Below are 12,964 nucleotides of genomic sequence, written 5' to 3'. Positions count from 1 at the left end.
AGCTTGTAACACTCCAAAGAGAAAGGAAAAATTGAAATCGCATCATATGACCCCTTTAAATTTGAATAAATTTTTAACAGAAATTTCGCAATTTAATTTTTTCACCAAATCGTGCAGCCCTCGCATGACGTGACAATCACAGCCATTAAGATATCATAATGTGTAATAACATGTATGTGCAGTACCATTCAAACGTTTGGGGTCATTAAGATTTTTTTCTTTAAGGATGCTATAAATAGATCAAAAGAGTAAAGTAAAGACATTTATAACGTCATAAAATATTTCTATTTCAAATAAATGTTGTTCTTTTGAACTTTCTATTCATCAAGACTTTATCATGGCTTTGAACTCTACTAAGGCCCCACAGTTCATGATTTGTGATGTGATTCTCGGATTAGTTGTTTAACAATCATAGAGTAAAATATCCTATAATATATCCTCTAATACTCTAAATAGCCTAGAAATACCTGCTGCCGTCTGTGTGAATGTTAATCAAACAGCTTAAACAGAGATTAATCTATAATTAACTTACACAGTGAACACTATGCAGTGTTACTTTTCATTTAAAGGTGACATATCATGAAAATCTGACATTTCCAGGTTTTAAGTGCTATAATCAGGTCCCCGGTGCATCTACCATTTAAGGAAACGTGAAAAAGGTTAACCCAGTAACTTTGTTTTGGGAAGCCTTTTTCTGCAAGCGTCTGAGAAAACGAGCGCGTCTGATTTCGCTCCCTTGGTGACGTGGCAAAGGGCATTTGATGACAATTTATTTTCTATACTGTACAATTCTGCTTTAGATCTGCTGTGTGAGTTGAATTTCAGCATGACTTTAATGTAGTCCACTCACAGTATGTGCAGGAAACAAGGCAAAAGCCACAACTATCATTTTTTAAGGGTGACATATCATGAAAATCTGACATTTCCAGGTTTTAAGTGCTATAATCAGGTCCCCGGTGCATCTACCATTTAAGGAAACGTGAAAAAGGTTAACCCAGTAACTTTGTTTTGGGAAGCCTTTTTCTGCAAGCGTCTGAGAAAACGAGCGCGTCTGATTTCGCTCCCTTGGTGACGTGGCAAAGGGATCTCATTATAATATTACCGCCACTTAATCTGTAAATGTAATACACCCACAGCGCTGTCACTGTGTTTTCGCAAGCAACAACGGTGTACCAGCTCTAATGCCATTCAAAATGATATAATAAATTATCTGTGGAGAATTTTGAGCTGAAACTTCACAGACACATTCTGGGGACACCAGAGACTTATATTATATATTGTAAAAAGGGGCATAATATGTCTCCTTTAATTATTAAATTTCTGTACCTGAAGACTACTGTTAGACTTATTTTATTTGTAACTTTGTTCAGCTTCATGCTCATGTAGCAGTCCAGAGCGAGTAGACTGCAGGGCCTGTAGAGCAGTAGTGTTTGTGAAGGGTGCAACAAATTTTTAAGAAATTTGAAAGGGTGCCGTGACTGAATAAAGGTTGGTAAATGCTGGTATATAACACAACAGAGGTTTTGGTGTAGTCTCACCTGGTGAACACTGGCAACTGGGACTGAATGACCTGCACCCTGACGATGACCAGCAATAGTGTGCTGATGATCAGGACAATGAGCTTCAGCAGGGTCTGGAGAACAGCATAGGGAAAACCATCTTTTCCTCTCAACACCTGAAGTAGGGTGTCAATCAGCATGGGCAGAGTGAACTGGATTAAAAACAAAGAGGAGAAAATTACATGACAAAGGAAATAAAATATAAGTAAATACATACATATACATGCATCTCTGATCAATGTCCAGTTTGGACAGACGGCCTGATCTAGGCAATGCGTTGCCATATGTTTTTCCACTTCTTGATGCTCTGAACAGTACTTAGAGGGATAGCTAAAGCCTTTGAAAATGTTTTTGTAACCTTCTTCTAACTTGTGGTACAACTTTATCCCGGAGACTTTTTGAAAGCATTTTTCCAACCATGATGAACTCTTTGCAGTACTAAATGCACTACTAAAAGTGGAATCTTCAAGAAAAAGCTGGTTTTATTTTTAAGTAATCAAAACCACTACAACTAACATCAGGTGGGGCAATTAGCCTAGAGTTTGATCTGGAAGTTGATTGGTTGCACCTGAGTAAGCGGAGTAATGGTATACACTAATGGGCTGATCACTTCACCAAACCAGGTATATGACTAATATAAAATGTAAATTAATTTAAAGGGGTCATAGTGTGACTAAACACCACCTCCACAGAGGAAGATCAACGCCTGCTTCTGCATCGCTGCCTGTTTATCCCCGATCACCGATTCGCGCATGTAGTGTTTACGAGAGAGGCGAACGCACAGGTCTACACAGAAACCAAACGATAAAGATGGCTCTGAAGACAACAAGACGCTGTTCAGTGCCAAGTTGTGGAAAAACAGTCTTTGCATTGCCTTCCTTGTGATCCCAACATTAGGAGTGGATGAACTTTATTTTTAATGAAGTTCCAGACAGCGTCAGTAAGAACTTGGTCCTTTGTTCACTTCATTTTACCACGCATTCGATTACAAACATGGCATAATTCGACCCAGGATTTTCAGAAAGATTGAAACTAAAAGACGATGTTGTGCCAACTATATTGGATCTGACAGTGATGTCGCAACACACAGGTGTGAGTAACTGTTTTTAATCACGTGGTCACTAATGCTTTGTCTCTTAAACAGATCAATTGATATGAGTATTTATGCGATTTTAACCTAAATCACAGCTGCATCCATCTCTGAAGGATGTAGGCTGTCAAACATACACAAGTGTTAGCCAGTCATAGCAGTGGGCATTTACTTCCGAGTCTACCTATGCAAACAGAGCATTCCAATAAGGGGGGTTAAAAACAGGACTGAAAATAACCTATTACTGCTGAATTATGATGTTTTTTGATGCAAAAATCTTGAAACATTATAAGGGGACCTCAGAGTACAAAATAAAAACAGTTCATGAACCCTTTAATACAATGAAAAAAGTTAAATATATACACTACCATTCAGAAGTTTGGGGTTTGTGAGAGTTTTTAATGTATTAATGTTTTTGAAAGTATCCTTTGTTCAGCAAGGCTGCATTTATTTGACGAAAAATATAGTAATCTGCTGGAACGCCACTCTCTCGTGGACGGGCATACGGCAGTTAGCGCAAACTAGCGATTACAGTTTATAAAGTTGTAAATATGGATATTTTCTTACACAAATGCATCAATTCACTTCAGAAGGTCCCAGAGCCGCGTGGAGCACTTTTTACAATGGATGGATGCACTTTTATTGAACTTCAAAATCTTAAAACCCATTCACTGCCATTACAAAGCTTGGAAGAGCCAGGACATTTTTTTATATAAATTAGCATTCGATTGTATTCGTCTGAAAGAAGAAAGCCATATAAAACTAGAATGGCTTGAGGGTGAGTAAATCATGGGGTAATTTTCATTTTTGGGTGAACTATCCCTTTAACTATACAAGTATCCACAATAAATGTACAGTATTACATACTCATTTTCATTTATTTAACTAGTAATAATTATTCTTACATAATGCTTAGGGCTTTTTCCATTTTTGTTGACGGCAAAAGTGGAGAGAAGACAGGCAACAATGACAAGAGACACAACACATGCTGTATTCAAACCACACAGATCCCATTTGAACACCACAACTTAATCTGTCTGCCAACGGGTTAACCACGAGGCCACACACCCAACCCAAAAAAAACAAAAAAACACTTCTCACAGAGATAAATGCTACGTTAGAGGTCGCTGCAACGAAACTTTTACATGCCACAATCCGGATGCATTAGATCAACGTTACATGTAATACATTATCGCTTAAACGCTGCACTTTTAAACGACTTTATTTAAACGAGTAATTACTTAAGCTACACGCATTTCAGCAAAACATTAAAGTCCAAGCGCTACTCATGCATATGGGTTAGAGGCATAGCTTAGGGCTGCATACGGACTAAACAGAGCAAGGATCCAAGGCGAAGACCCTCAGACCTTGAGTTTCTGTCAGAAACAACAGCTGCTTGCATTCAGTTGCTAGCTCACATAAGAGGATTATGCCACAGTCCATTATGTAAAAATTCAATTGCATAATACAAAGCGAATGGAAGGCTGTCAAAAGAGCAAAGACCCCGACGAGCATCCGAACGCTAATGGACAGAATGAACGCTACATCGTTAAGTGGCTTTTACTTGATATTAAAAAATAGATGCTAATCTGCTGGGAACAAGAGAGACACGTTTGAAAAAACTCTTTAAAGGGACACTGTGTCCTTAATGACTGTGACATGCAACATCTAACTAATGTCAGTGCGTCAAAACATTTTGATTTTTGAAATCCTGCAGCTCGTTTTAAACGGAACAGGCAACAGGGTGTTTTCACATCTGGTAAGACTTGTGGTTAACAAAACTATGAGACTTTGCTGTTTTGTTTCACTGCCTTTAGAAATGAGAGATGTTTCCCTAAAGTTATTTACTCAACTGTCACTTACAAAATAGTTATGTCTTGCATCGCTTTTTTTCCAGGCAGAAGGTACTGAATGCTGTATCAGATAAGAAACCTGTATAACCTGTTGGTTATCACTCAGCTGATGCCTCAGTGTTGATTTTCACACTCTTCCTCGAAAAACTCAATGCAGACATGCCCTTTGGGCTTTTAAACAAATTTTATATTCACACCAAATGAGCTCACATGACAGTCGAGACGTCAGTGGAAAAGTACATAAGACAAGTCATTGAGTGAAACGGGTTAATTTTCACTGCCAGAGAGGGATTTAGAGCTTTATAACCAATACACGTCGCCACAGGAAATTGCCGATACCTCAAACAGTTATTTGCTTTACATTCAATTTTCGATTTTTTCCACCGCAACCATATGCATTTAGCTTAATTTTAGATTAATTTGTTTCAAGATTTTTTTTTGGTATTAAACTGTCAAGATAGTGACACTAACAGACAAAAGTGGACAAATATGTCTGTAGTCATCATGCAAGGCTGCGCCCCATGAGGATGCATTAAGTCTTTCCATCTGGGTAGCGGTTTCACGTTCCCTCTGTCTTTCTGCCAACAAAATAGGGCTTTTATTATCAAAAAGTAAAGGATGTTTTATGACTTCCCTTAAAAGCAATACAGTTGTCTTTTTTTTAACTTATTAACAAATAAGCTTTTGATCCCAAGACCCTGTGACAGATCTTATTGACTTTAACCATGCACATCAACACATCCTTTATTTACGAGTCGATAAATAAATGTCACACTCACCCCTTGGGCAACGAACACCTCGTAAATACAGCATATCCCAATGACAGTTATTCCCTGCTCCTTGCATAGCGTGGCAACGGCAACCAGGAACACGGTTGAAATGATGGGAGTCCACACTGAAAGAGGAAGTTGAGGACATTGAGGACATCTCATTTTTAATATGTCGGAAGTGCTTTTGAGTAACTTTATGCATCTTTCAAACATCACTCAGATTTAACAAAGTGAAAGACGGAAAGCAGCCTGGTGTTGCTGTTCACTGGGTTCACCCCATCCCACAAGTCTTTTAAAGGGAATTGCAGAAAAACACTTAATATAAACAGGGTTGTCAATTTAACTTAAGTTAGCATGATTATTTATCACAATATGCCTTGCCAAACCACACTCCCAACGCAGGCAGCACAGAATGAATTAGGAGCCGTTCACACGACTGTGTCTTGTTCAAAAACACCTGGATGGAGCGCAACAAATGGAACTGAACGCAAGGGTCTTGAGATGGTTTTTAAATTCATATGGAGTCGCTCGCGTTTGAAGATGTGATGCAACGGCCATAGACGCGTGAACCGAAATATAAAGCTATATTAGAATTCTAAACTAAATGCTTTTGTCTGTTACAAATATCGCATTTAATTGTAGTTCATTCAATTAAATGAGTGGCATATCATAATTCATTTGACGACTATTATTGATTGCGAGTTACACAACAACACAAATGCAGTGGTGGCCTGGCTCTATGCCACCTGAGATATATTAATGATGTTTATTATAGGTCAAATTGTGACCCATAATATATAAAGAGCAATCAATACAACACTATTCAATCATGCATTTCCTTTTACACCTTAAAACTAAGGTGACGGCTAATTTAAGATGAACAAAAGAAAAGCAAATCAAATAAAATAAGAAAATAATCACTTGCCATCACACCATAGACAAGGCAACAACAAAAATACTATGACGGGATTAACATTCTGCGATAAAAAAAGCAAGAATCATAGTGGGAGGTTGACGGTATAATATAATAATTGTGTTGAAGTGCATCAAGTCAGAAACAACATGCCAATTTGATCGATCTGTGAAACGAGCTGTGTACTCAAGACTTCTGGGTGGGGAGCTCGGTGAGCTTTTGAATGAGAGGCGAGTCGCAGCTTGCGCGTCGTGTCCTAGGAATGAACTTGTTGCAGCGTGCATGCAGGGATTATGCGGTTATGCGATGGCAACGCTTACCTATGGAGTGATCGGCGCCTTTTGATTTGGTGTATGCCAGGAAAGCAGCCAGCAGGAAAATGGAGGACAGCAACTCAGCTCTGCCAACGACACCTGTCACCTGCACATAGCGAAAGATTTCAACAGCTCAATGTGCAAATCTCTCCACACTCGCAACAGGTGGAATTTCAATTAACCAATACATGCCAATCTGATGCATGTAAAATGAAGTGTCTTATGTTTGATTGACATGATCTTTTATAAAGTGTGTTTTTACAGTAAGGTTTCTTCTTACGCCACGATTGGAGATTGGATGGAAAGTCTATGCCATGAAGAGTCATGTGACAGGTGCAAGAGGAACCAGTTTTAAGCAATCAATCATAACTGTAAAACAAATCATTTTTTTCCCTTTCATACAACCTGTGAGAACTTTTGCTGAAAATAATCCAAACAATTATATAAAATCATCATATGGTATAATTAATTGTTACATAACATTATATACAGTGGAGTCCAAAAGACAAACAAACAGCGCAAAAGTTCTTTAATTTAATGCATTTTTTTATTACAAATTATAGCATAAGCATATAAATTTGATTGAAAAGTTACATTTCAGAATGTTTAATATTCGGTTTTGCTTCATGGACAGCAGCACTCAAACTGCATGACCTCCAAAAGTTTGTGAAAACCCCAATGACCACGACTTGAGAATGATCCAAACAGCATCTTGTGCCTCAATGGAAGCAAAGAATCTGACCTTTGAGGAGTTCACATGCTCAGAGTCACAAATTTGCTTATTTAATTAGTGACCTTAAAATATTTCTCATTCACTGAACGTATTTTCCCCCTAAACTCTGTTTATTTCCAGATTTAAATTCGATTAAGATAAGCCATTTTATAATGTGTCTGATTTATACCTCAGTGGCAAAACTTGGAGCTTCAGAGTTTGATTCATTTCTGTGAATCACTAAACAAAAGGAATCAACATTAAATGATTTGTTTGCATCATGCCTGAAAAAAAAAGTTAATTAAAAGGCATTTTTCATACATTTTGTTAATTTATTTAGTTAATTTAATGACAAAAAGACATGTCTGTATTTTAGCTTTTGCAATAAACATGGTTAATCTAATTGCAGCAGTGGAAATATATATCGGCGGCCATCTTTGAAACACCTCTTGGGCATGCAAGTGCAGCTCCTATCTCTTTGAATGGGGAAACATCAAAATCTCCAAAACTGTTCACCAAGCTTACGATTAAATTTCATATTTGAAATCACCAATGAAATCTGACAACTGTATCATAAATGTTGTTTATTTTGCTGAAATAATGTAAAAAAAAAAAAAAAAGCTTATTTTTCAGGCTAGATCAGCCAGTGCGCATGCGCAGTCCTAAGCGCATGTCTCAGAACGCTGACTGTTTCTATAGCAACCGGGACTTCTAACGATGACTTCTCCCATTAGCGATTGGCTCTTTTACTCGGAAGGCGGGGCTTCATTTGATAGAGTGGACATATTGAGCGTTGCATTGTTACTCATTCAAAACTATACGAGTGACACGTCTTGGGTATATATATAAAATGCATATTATATATATAGTGTATGCTATTTATAATTATAGAAATTTATAATTCTGATCCCATTGAATGCAATGTAAGTTGATTTGGATAAAAGCATCTGCTAAATGCATAAATGTAAACTTATTATTACAAAAATATAATTGATCAAAAACAATTTAATATTCAGAATTACATATTATAAAAAACAAATATAATATTAATTCAATAACCCTTTTAGACTATTTCAATACTATAAACAAAACAATTGAGTATAATATTATTCATTATTGTTACTAAATGTTACTTTTTTTTTTTTTTTGCTTATTAGGCAGGAACTTTTTATGCAAAGAAACGTACTATACATCATTTCTATAGTCGGTCTAAAGATAAGCACTGTGGTAGAGGGTATAATAGTTTTAGAGAAAAGACTAAGATCAGATCAACACTCCAGTTCTTAGGTCACCCGCACAGGGACTGATCCCCCAACCATTTCACGAGCAGCACAGATCTCTACCTGATAAACAAACACCAGTCCTAGAGCAAAGTACTCTAATCAGATAGTGTACCACTTCATTGAGCTACAAGGTCAATTACCCTCTCCGAGGATTTTGCCCTTATGTTGTCCTTTCTTTTTAAGTGATACCTCAACAACAACATATGAAATAAATATTGACTGAAATGATAAAGGCTCAATTCCAAACAGTTTTTCCATGATAATGCACGACTATTTACATGCAATGCACACTGGGACAGCAAGCTCTGTCTATTACTGCCACCATGAGGTGGCATCTGCAAAGACACTTAATTCAAGTGTTTGTTCCTCAACTTTGTGCCAAAGATAGTTTCTTCAAGCAACAAAGGCGAAGAGTAAATCATAAAGGAAACTTCAACATGATTGTGGCATATTGACCAATAGAGTCCCTTTACATGAAAGTAGCAGAAGCAAATTCTACAAATGAAGCTTGTCTTCATGATTTTGTAACATAAACCATGTTGATGAATCTGTGACATAATAGCAGTTACTTACAGCCTCTGTGTGGATGGGATGGACAGCAAACAGCAGAGCCGCTATGAGGCTGGTGCTTCGGTCCAAGAGCAGACGGCAGAAGTGGAGGAAGAGGACACACACCACGGCGTGGAGAACCACGTTGAGGAGGTGGTATGATGAGGAGCTCAACTCGCTGAACAGGTAATTGAGGCGGAAGGTGAGAACAGTAAGCGGCCGGTAGGACTTATGGCTCCTCTCCTGGATAAAAAAAAAAACAAGGTTGGATACAAGCCTCCAAAAACATCACGTCTTGAGAAACCGAGCTGAATTTCTTCAAGGTTACCTCTGACATAGGTGTGCCCCAGAAGTCATTGAGGAAGAGGTTCTTCAGTGGTGTGGTGGGGCGAAGGTCTTTGTTATCCAAGATAGCAGAGACATCATCGAACACGAAACCACAGAACAGGCTGTTCCAGTAGCAGCCCACCACCAGTCCAGTCAGAAGACAGATCTCCTTCCACGACACTACAGCCATCGCTGACGTGAGACCTCATTGAGCACTGCAAGAGCAGAGGAGAAACAACTGCCACTCCTGAGTCCTGATATGATCACAGAATCATTCTGATTCAGACCATTAATGAGCCATTCAGACCTTATGTGAACTGCTTTGATTCATTGCAAAGAACTCATTTATTCACGTAAGACACTGCATACAAAATAATTAGAGCTATTTTAAAGTTTATGAATTTTATAGCGCCACCAACAGGCTAAGTAGAGTCATTTCCTGTTGCCTTCTCAGAGTAACATACTATATAAATTCACCAAATTTCATCGCAATTACTTATTTAAGAAATTATAGCTGTTTTAATAAACTAGGCCACGCCCTACATTCTTCATTGACCTCGGATGGCCTGCTGAACTTTAAAATGTTTTTGATGATTGTTGACAATGGCTTTCCAGACTACATGCATGCTAGATTTGCTATAAACTAGTCAAAAATCCAATATTGTGGAAAGGTTTCCACGGATCATTCAAAAAATAAATAAATAAAGTCCATATTTTTATTTCTGTGCTCTATAGTGCCATCTATGATCGGATTTATTTTTCATCGCTTAATAGTGGTCAACATTTCAAACTATTGAGCATTTTTTGTTTCTACCGTTTACAGTTTTATCTTTATCTTTATTATTTGACAAAAAAACAAACAAAATTACTTACACTTAAAGTACAATTAAATCTAAAACTGAAAAATTAAAAATAAAAAAGCTAATTCAAAATATTATTAATGTTATAAAAGAGTATTTAAACAATACTTCAAACACTGCTACACGTGCAATATACATTTGGCATATTTTATTTTATGAATATTTTAGAATAGATCAGAGCTGGACAAATATATAATCACTATTAAAAAAATCCATGCCTTTCAATATTTAATTAATTTCAATTACCTTTTCCTGCCTTTAAAACATAATTTTAAAATCCCCTGAAAAGATCTATGACATTTATAACATTGTTTAAATCGGCCCACGGCACTGCGACCTTTTGCCGCTATGTTGCAAACCTAAAAACACGAATAAATCAGTCGAATGATCAGAATAATACAATAATCTGTGCGGAATGAGCGGAGCTCATAAACCAGGACCAGCCCATCCAGCTATCAGTTAGCATTTGCTTTTCATTGAGATTAATCGAATAATTCCGTCATTACAGTTATAAAAAACATCAATGCAACATCCATCACTAATAAATAAGGAATGTAGTGATATTTAGAAGAAACTGGTTTAAATTAACAGGACACTGATCTGATTAAACATCAAATCTAACTTCAGCAGCATGCACTGACTTCAGTCATTTAAACAAACACTCTCAATCCGCCATCAGTGAGCGGTAATATATAAACACATGGACAACTCACCTTGTCATTTCTGGTTAAAACGAAATTAAAAGAGAATGTGTGAGTTTATTTTGGCTGAAGCATCAAGTTCGATCTAAAGCACTGAATTAGCAAGGACCAAAAACCGCTTCCCTTGTTTTTGGATATTGTATAGGTGTCTGCCCTTTAAATCCTTGTCTCACATTTCCTGCCACTTTTTATTCATGTGTTTTTTAATTCTTCCTTTTATTTCTACTTTACTAAGTGGAATTTGTACCTCAACTATTATATCCTTTGTAATGAACGTACTGCACAATGGGGAATAATTTAATGAGCGAAATCGTACGGCGTAAAAACAAGAGCCCAAGGAGACGGATTTACGACGTTCCGCTTTACGACTGTTGTCATGGTTGCCTAGCAGCAGCAGAACAAGGGGAACACAAGATGGCTAGGCTGTTTTATCAGTAAGGTCTGAATGCGTGATTTTCTGTCTTTCTTTTTTATGAATACGTACACAAGTTGCATTTGTGGCATTAAGCAACGCGTGTAAAACCAATATTCCATTTTTAACACTATACCTAACAAACTAAACTAAATATGACCAATTGTATACAATGCTAAAACAACAATGCTTGCTAATATCTAGATTGTCTTTTAACCTCTTATTTATTGTAATGCTGTTATTATTCTGCATTCACATATGAGGGTGTATTCATAGTGCCCTGTAAGAAGTCTATGTGAATAAGAATACTGTACATTAGCATTACATTTTACTGTCTGTGTGGAAGTTTGGCAATAAAACGATATCTGACATCAGTTAAACAGGTTAAATGTTGTTCAGTTCAGCGCTGTAGGACATTTATACAAAAGCTGAAAGATGCCTGCAGCCGCAGACTGGAAGCTGCTCATGGGAGCAGACCCAGAAGATCTGGGAGAAGATGATGAGAAAATCTGTGATGTGATTTTGATGGTAAGTGTATCATTTTAAGGCATAAAAACTGTGTAGATAAGTACAATCATAAGGAATCAGGATCTTCACTTTATTAATTTTTTATGTTTAAATAACATTCGGTAGTGGAAATGACAGTGATAAAAATTATATTTAAAACATTTTTGGAAATAAATGGCAGAATATTTAACATCTCCTAAATCATGTAAACACATATTTTTGGTAATAATTTCACACTATTTTGTAGTTTGACACTTATTCAAATATTATAAAATATTATTCATATGTGATATTTACCTTTTTTATCACACAAAACGTCTCATATTTCACTATTTCACTCTTTTGTATTTTATCTATTAATAATAGCTTTATATATATTACATAATATATATATATATATATATATATATTACACATTTTAGGTTATATAATCAGATTACTTTTTGATCTAGAAAGAAAAAATCTAGAACTAGCAAAAATGCTGAAGATCTGTATCTTTGCTTTGTTCCAGACTTACATCTGTTTATTGGAATGTGTGAGGGACAAAAACATTCTCCCTGCAAATTCATCTGATAATCATGCTTTCCTTCCCACGTAGGTCAAACCACGGGACCTGAAAGCAGATGATTCAGAGAAAATGATTCAGCTCTTTAGAATCTCACAAACACTCCTGAGGGTAAGACTCATACACCGTCACCACACATCTGCTTCTTTCAGTTGGAAAGCTTTGAATTCCTTTTACTAATTATTTTCTGGTCATTGAAGTCCATCTGCAGTTGCTGTCAGTCATTCTAATAGTATTGTGTGGGCCAGTCTAGATGTTACATTGGATGACTTATTGCCCCGCAGATGAAACTGGACGAAATTAAATGTGCCTATGAGGTTGTAGACAGTGCTGGTGCGGAGCAAGCAAGAATTGGTATGTACAGTCATTATTCGATTAGCATTTCCCACAGGAAATAACAGTGCTTGCAAGGTAGTAAAATAGTAGTGTTCAAGTCTTTTAATAAAAAAAAAAAAATTATGATTAAATGAGTGTTTGTTTGTTTTTTTGACTCAAGGTCACTTACCAAAAAATTTTATTTTTATTCATAAAACATGTACTGGTTTAAAT

The 12,964-nt window shown here is 36.6% G+C and overlaps 2 protein-coding genes across 8 annotated transcripts in view; one reads left to right on the top strand and one right to left on the bottom strand.

Annotated features, from left to right (window-relative positions):
* LOC107665681 (transmembrane and TPR repeat-containing protein 3-like) overlaps positions 1-11,045 on the bottom strand; it is a 55,282-nt gene extending 44,237 nt beyond the window's left edge. Inside the window, exons 1-6 of the mRNA XM_016456666.1 lie at positions 10,944-11,045; positions 9,372-9,585; positions 9,068-9,286; positions 6,506-6,605; positions 5,282-5,397; positions 1,539-1,711 (exon numbers count right to left, since the gene is read on the bottom strand). Coding sequence (XP_016312152.1) covers positions 1,539-1,711; positions 5,282-5,397; positions 6,506-6,605; positions 9,068-9,286; positions 9,372-9,560 — 797 coding nt within the window. The 5' untranslated portion in view covers positions 9,561-9,585; positions 10,944-11,045. The remainder of the gene's footprint in view (positions 1-1,538; positions 1,712-5,281; positions 5,398-6,505; positions 6,606-9,067; positions 9,287-9,371; positions 9,586-10,943) is intronic.
* Positions 11,046-11,291: 246 nt separating this feature from the next.
* Positions 11,292-12,964, top strand: part of cep290 (centrosomal protein 290) — a 29,333-nt gene continuing 27,660 nt past the window's right edge. For 6 of the 7 annotated variants that reach the window (XM_016456693.1, XM_016456697.1, XM_016456695.1 and 3 more), the window contains exons 1-4: positions 11,292-11,370; positions 11,743-11,871; positions 12,449-12,526; positions 12,700-12,769. In XM_016456693.1, coding sequence (XP_016312179.1) covers positions 11,779-11,871; positions 12,449-12,526; positions 12,700-12,769 — 241 coding nt within the window. In that variant the 5' untranslated portion in view covers positions 11,292-11,370; positions 11,743-11,778. Of the gene's footprint in view, positions 11,371-11,718; positions 11,872-12,448; positions 12,527-12,699; positions 12,770-12,964 lie in introns of all 7 variants that reach the window. The other variant, XM_016456691.1, reaches the window with a different exon arrangement.

The sequence above is a fragment of the Sinocyclocheilus anshuiensis genome, unplaced genomic scaffold (genome assembly GCF_001515605.1).
Source record: "Sinocyclocheilus anshuiensis isolate Anshui unplaced genomic scaffold, SAMN03320099.WGS_v1.1 scaffold840, whole genome shotgun sequence".
Lineage (NCBI taxonomy): Eukaryota > Metazoa > Chordata > Actinopteri > Cypriniformes > Cyprinidae > Sinocyclocheilus > Sinocyclocheilus anshuiensis.
This window is presented reverse-complemented; position numbering and strand designations above follow the sequence as displayed.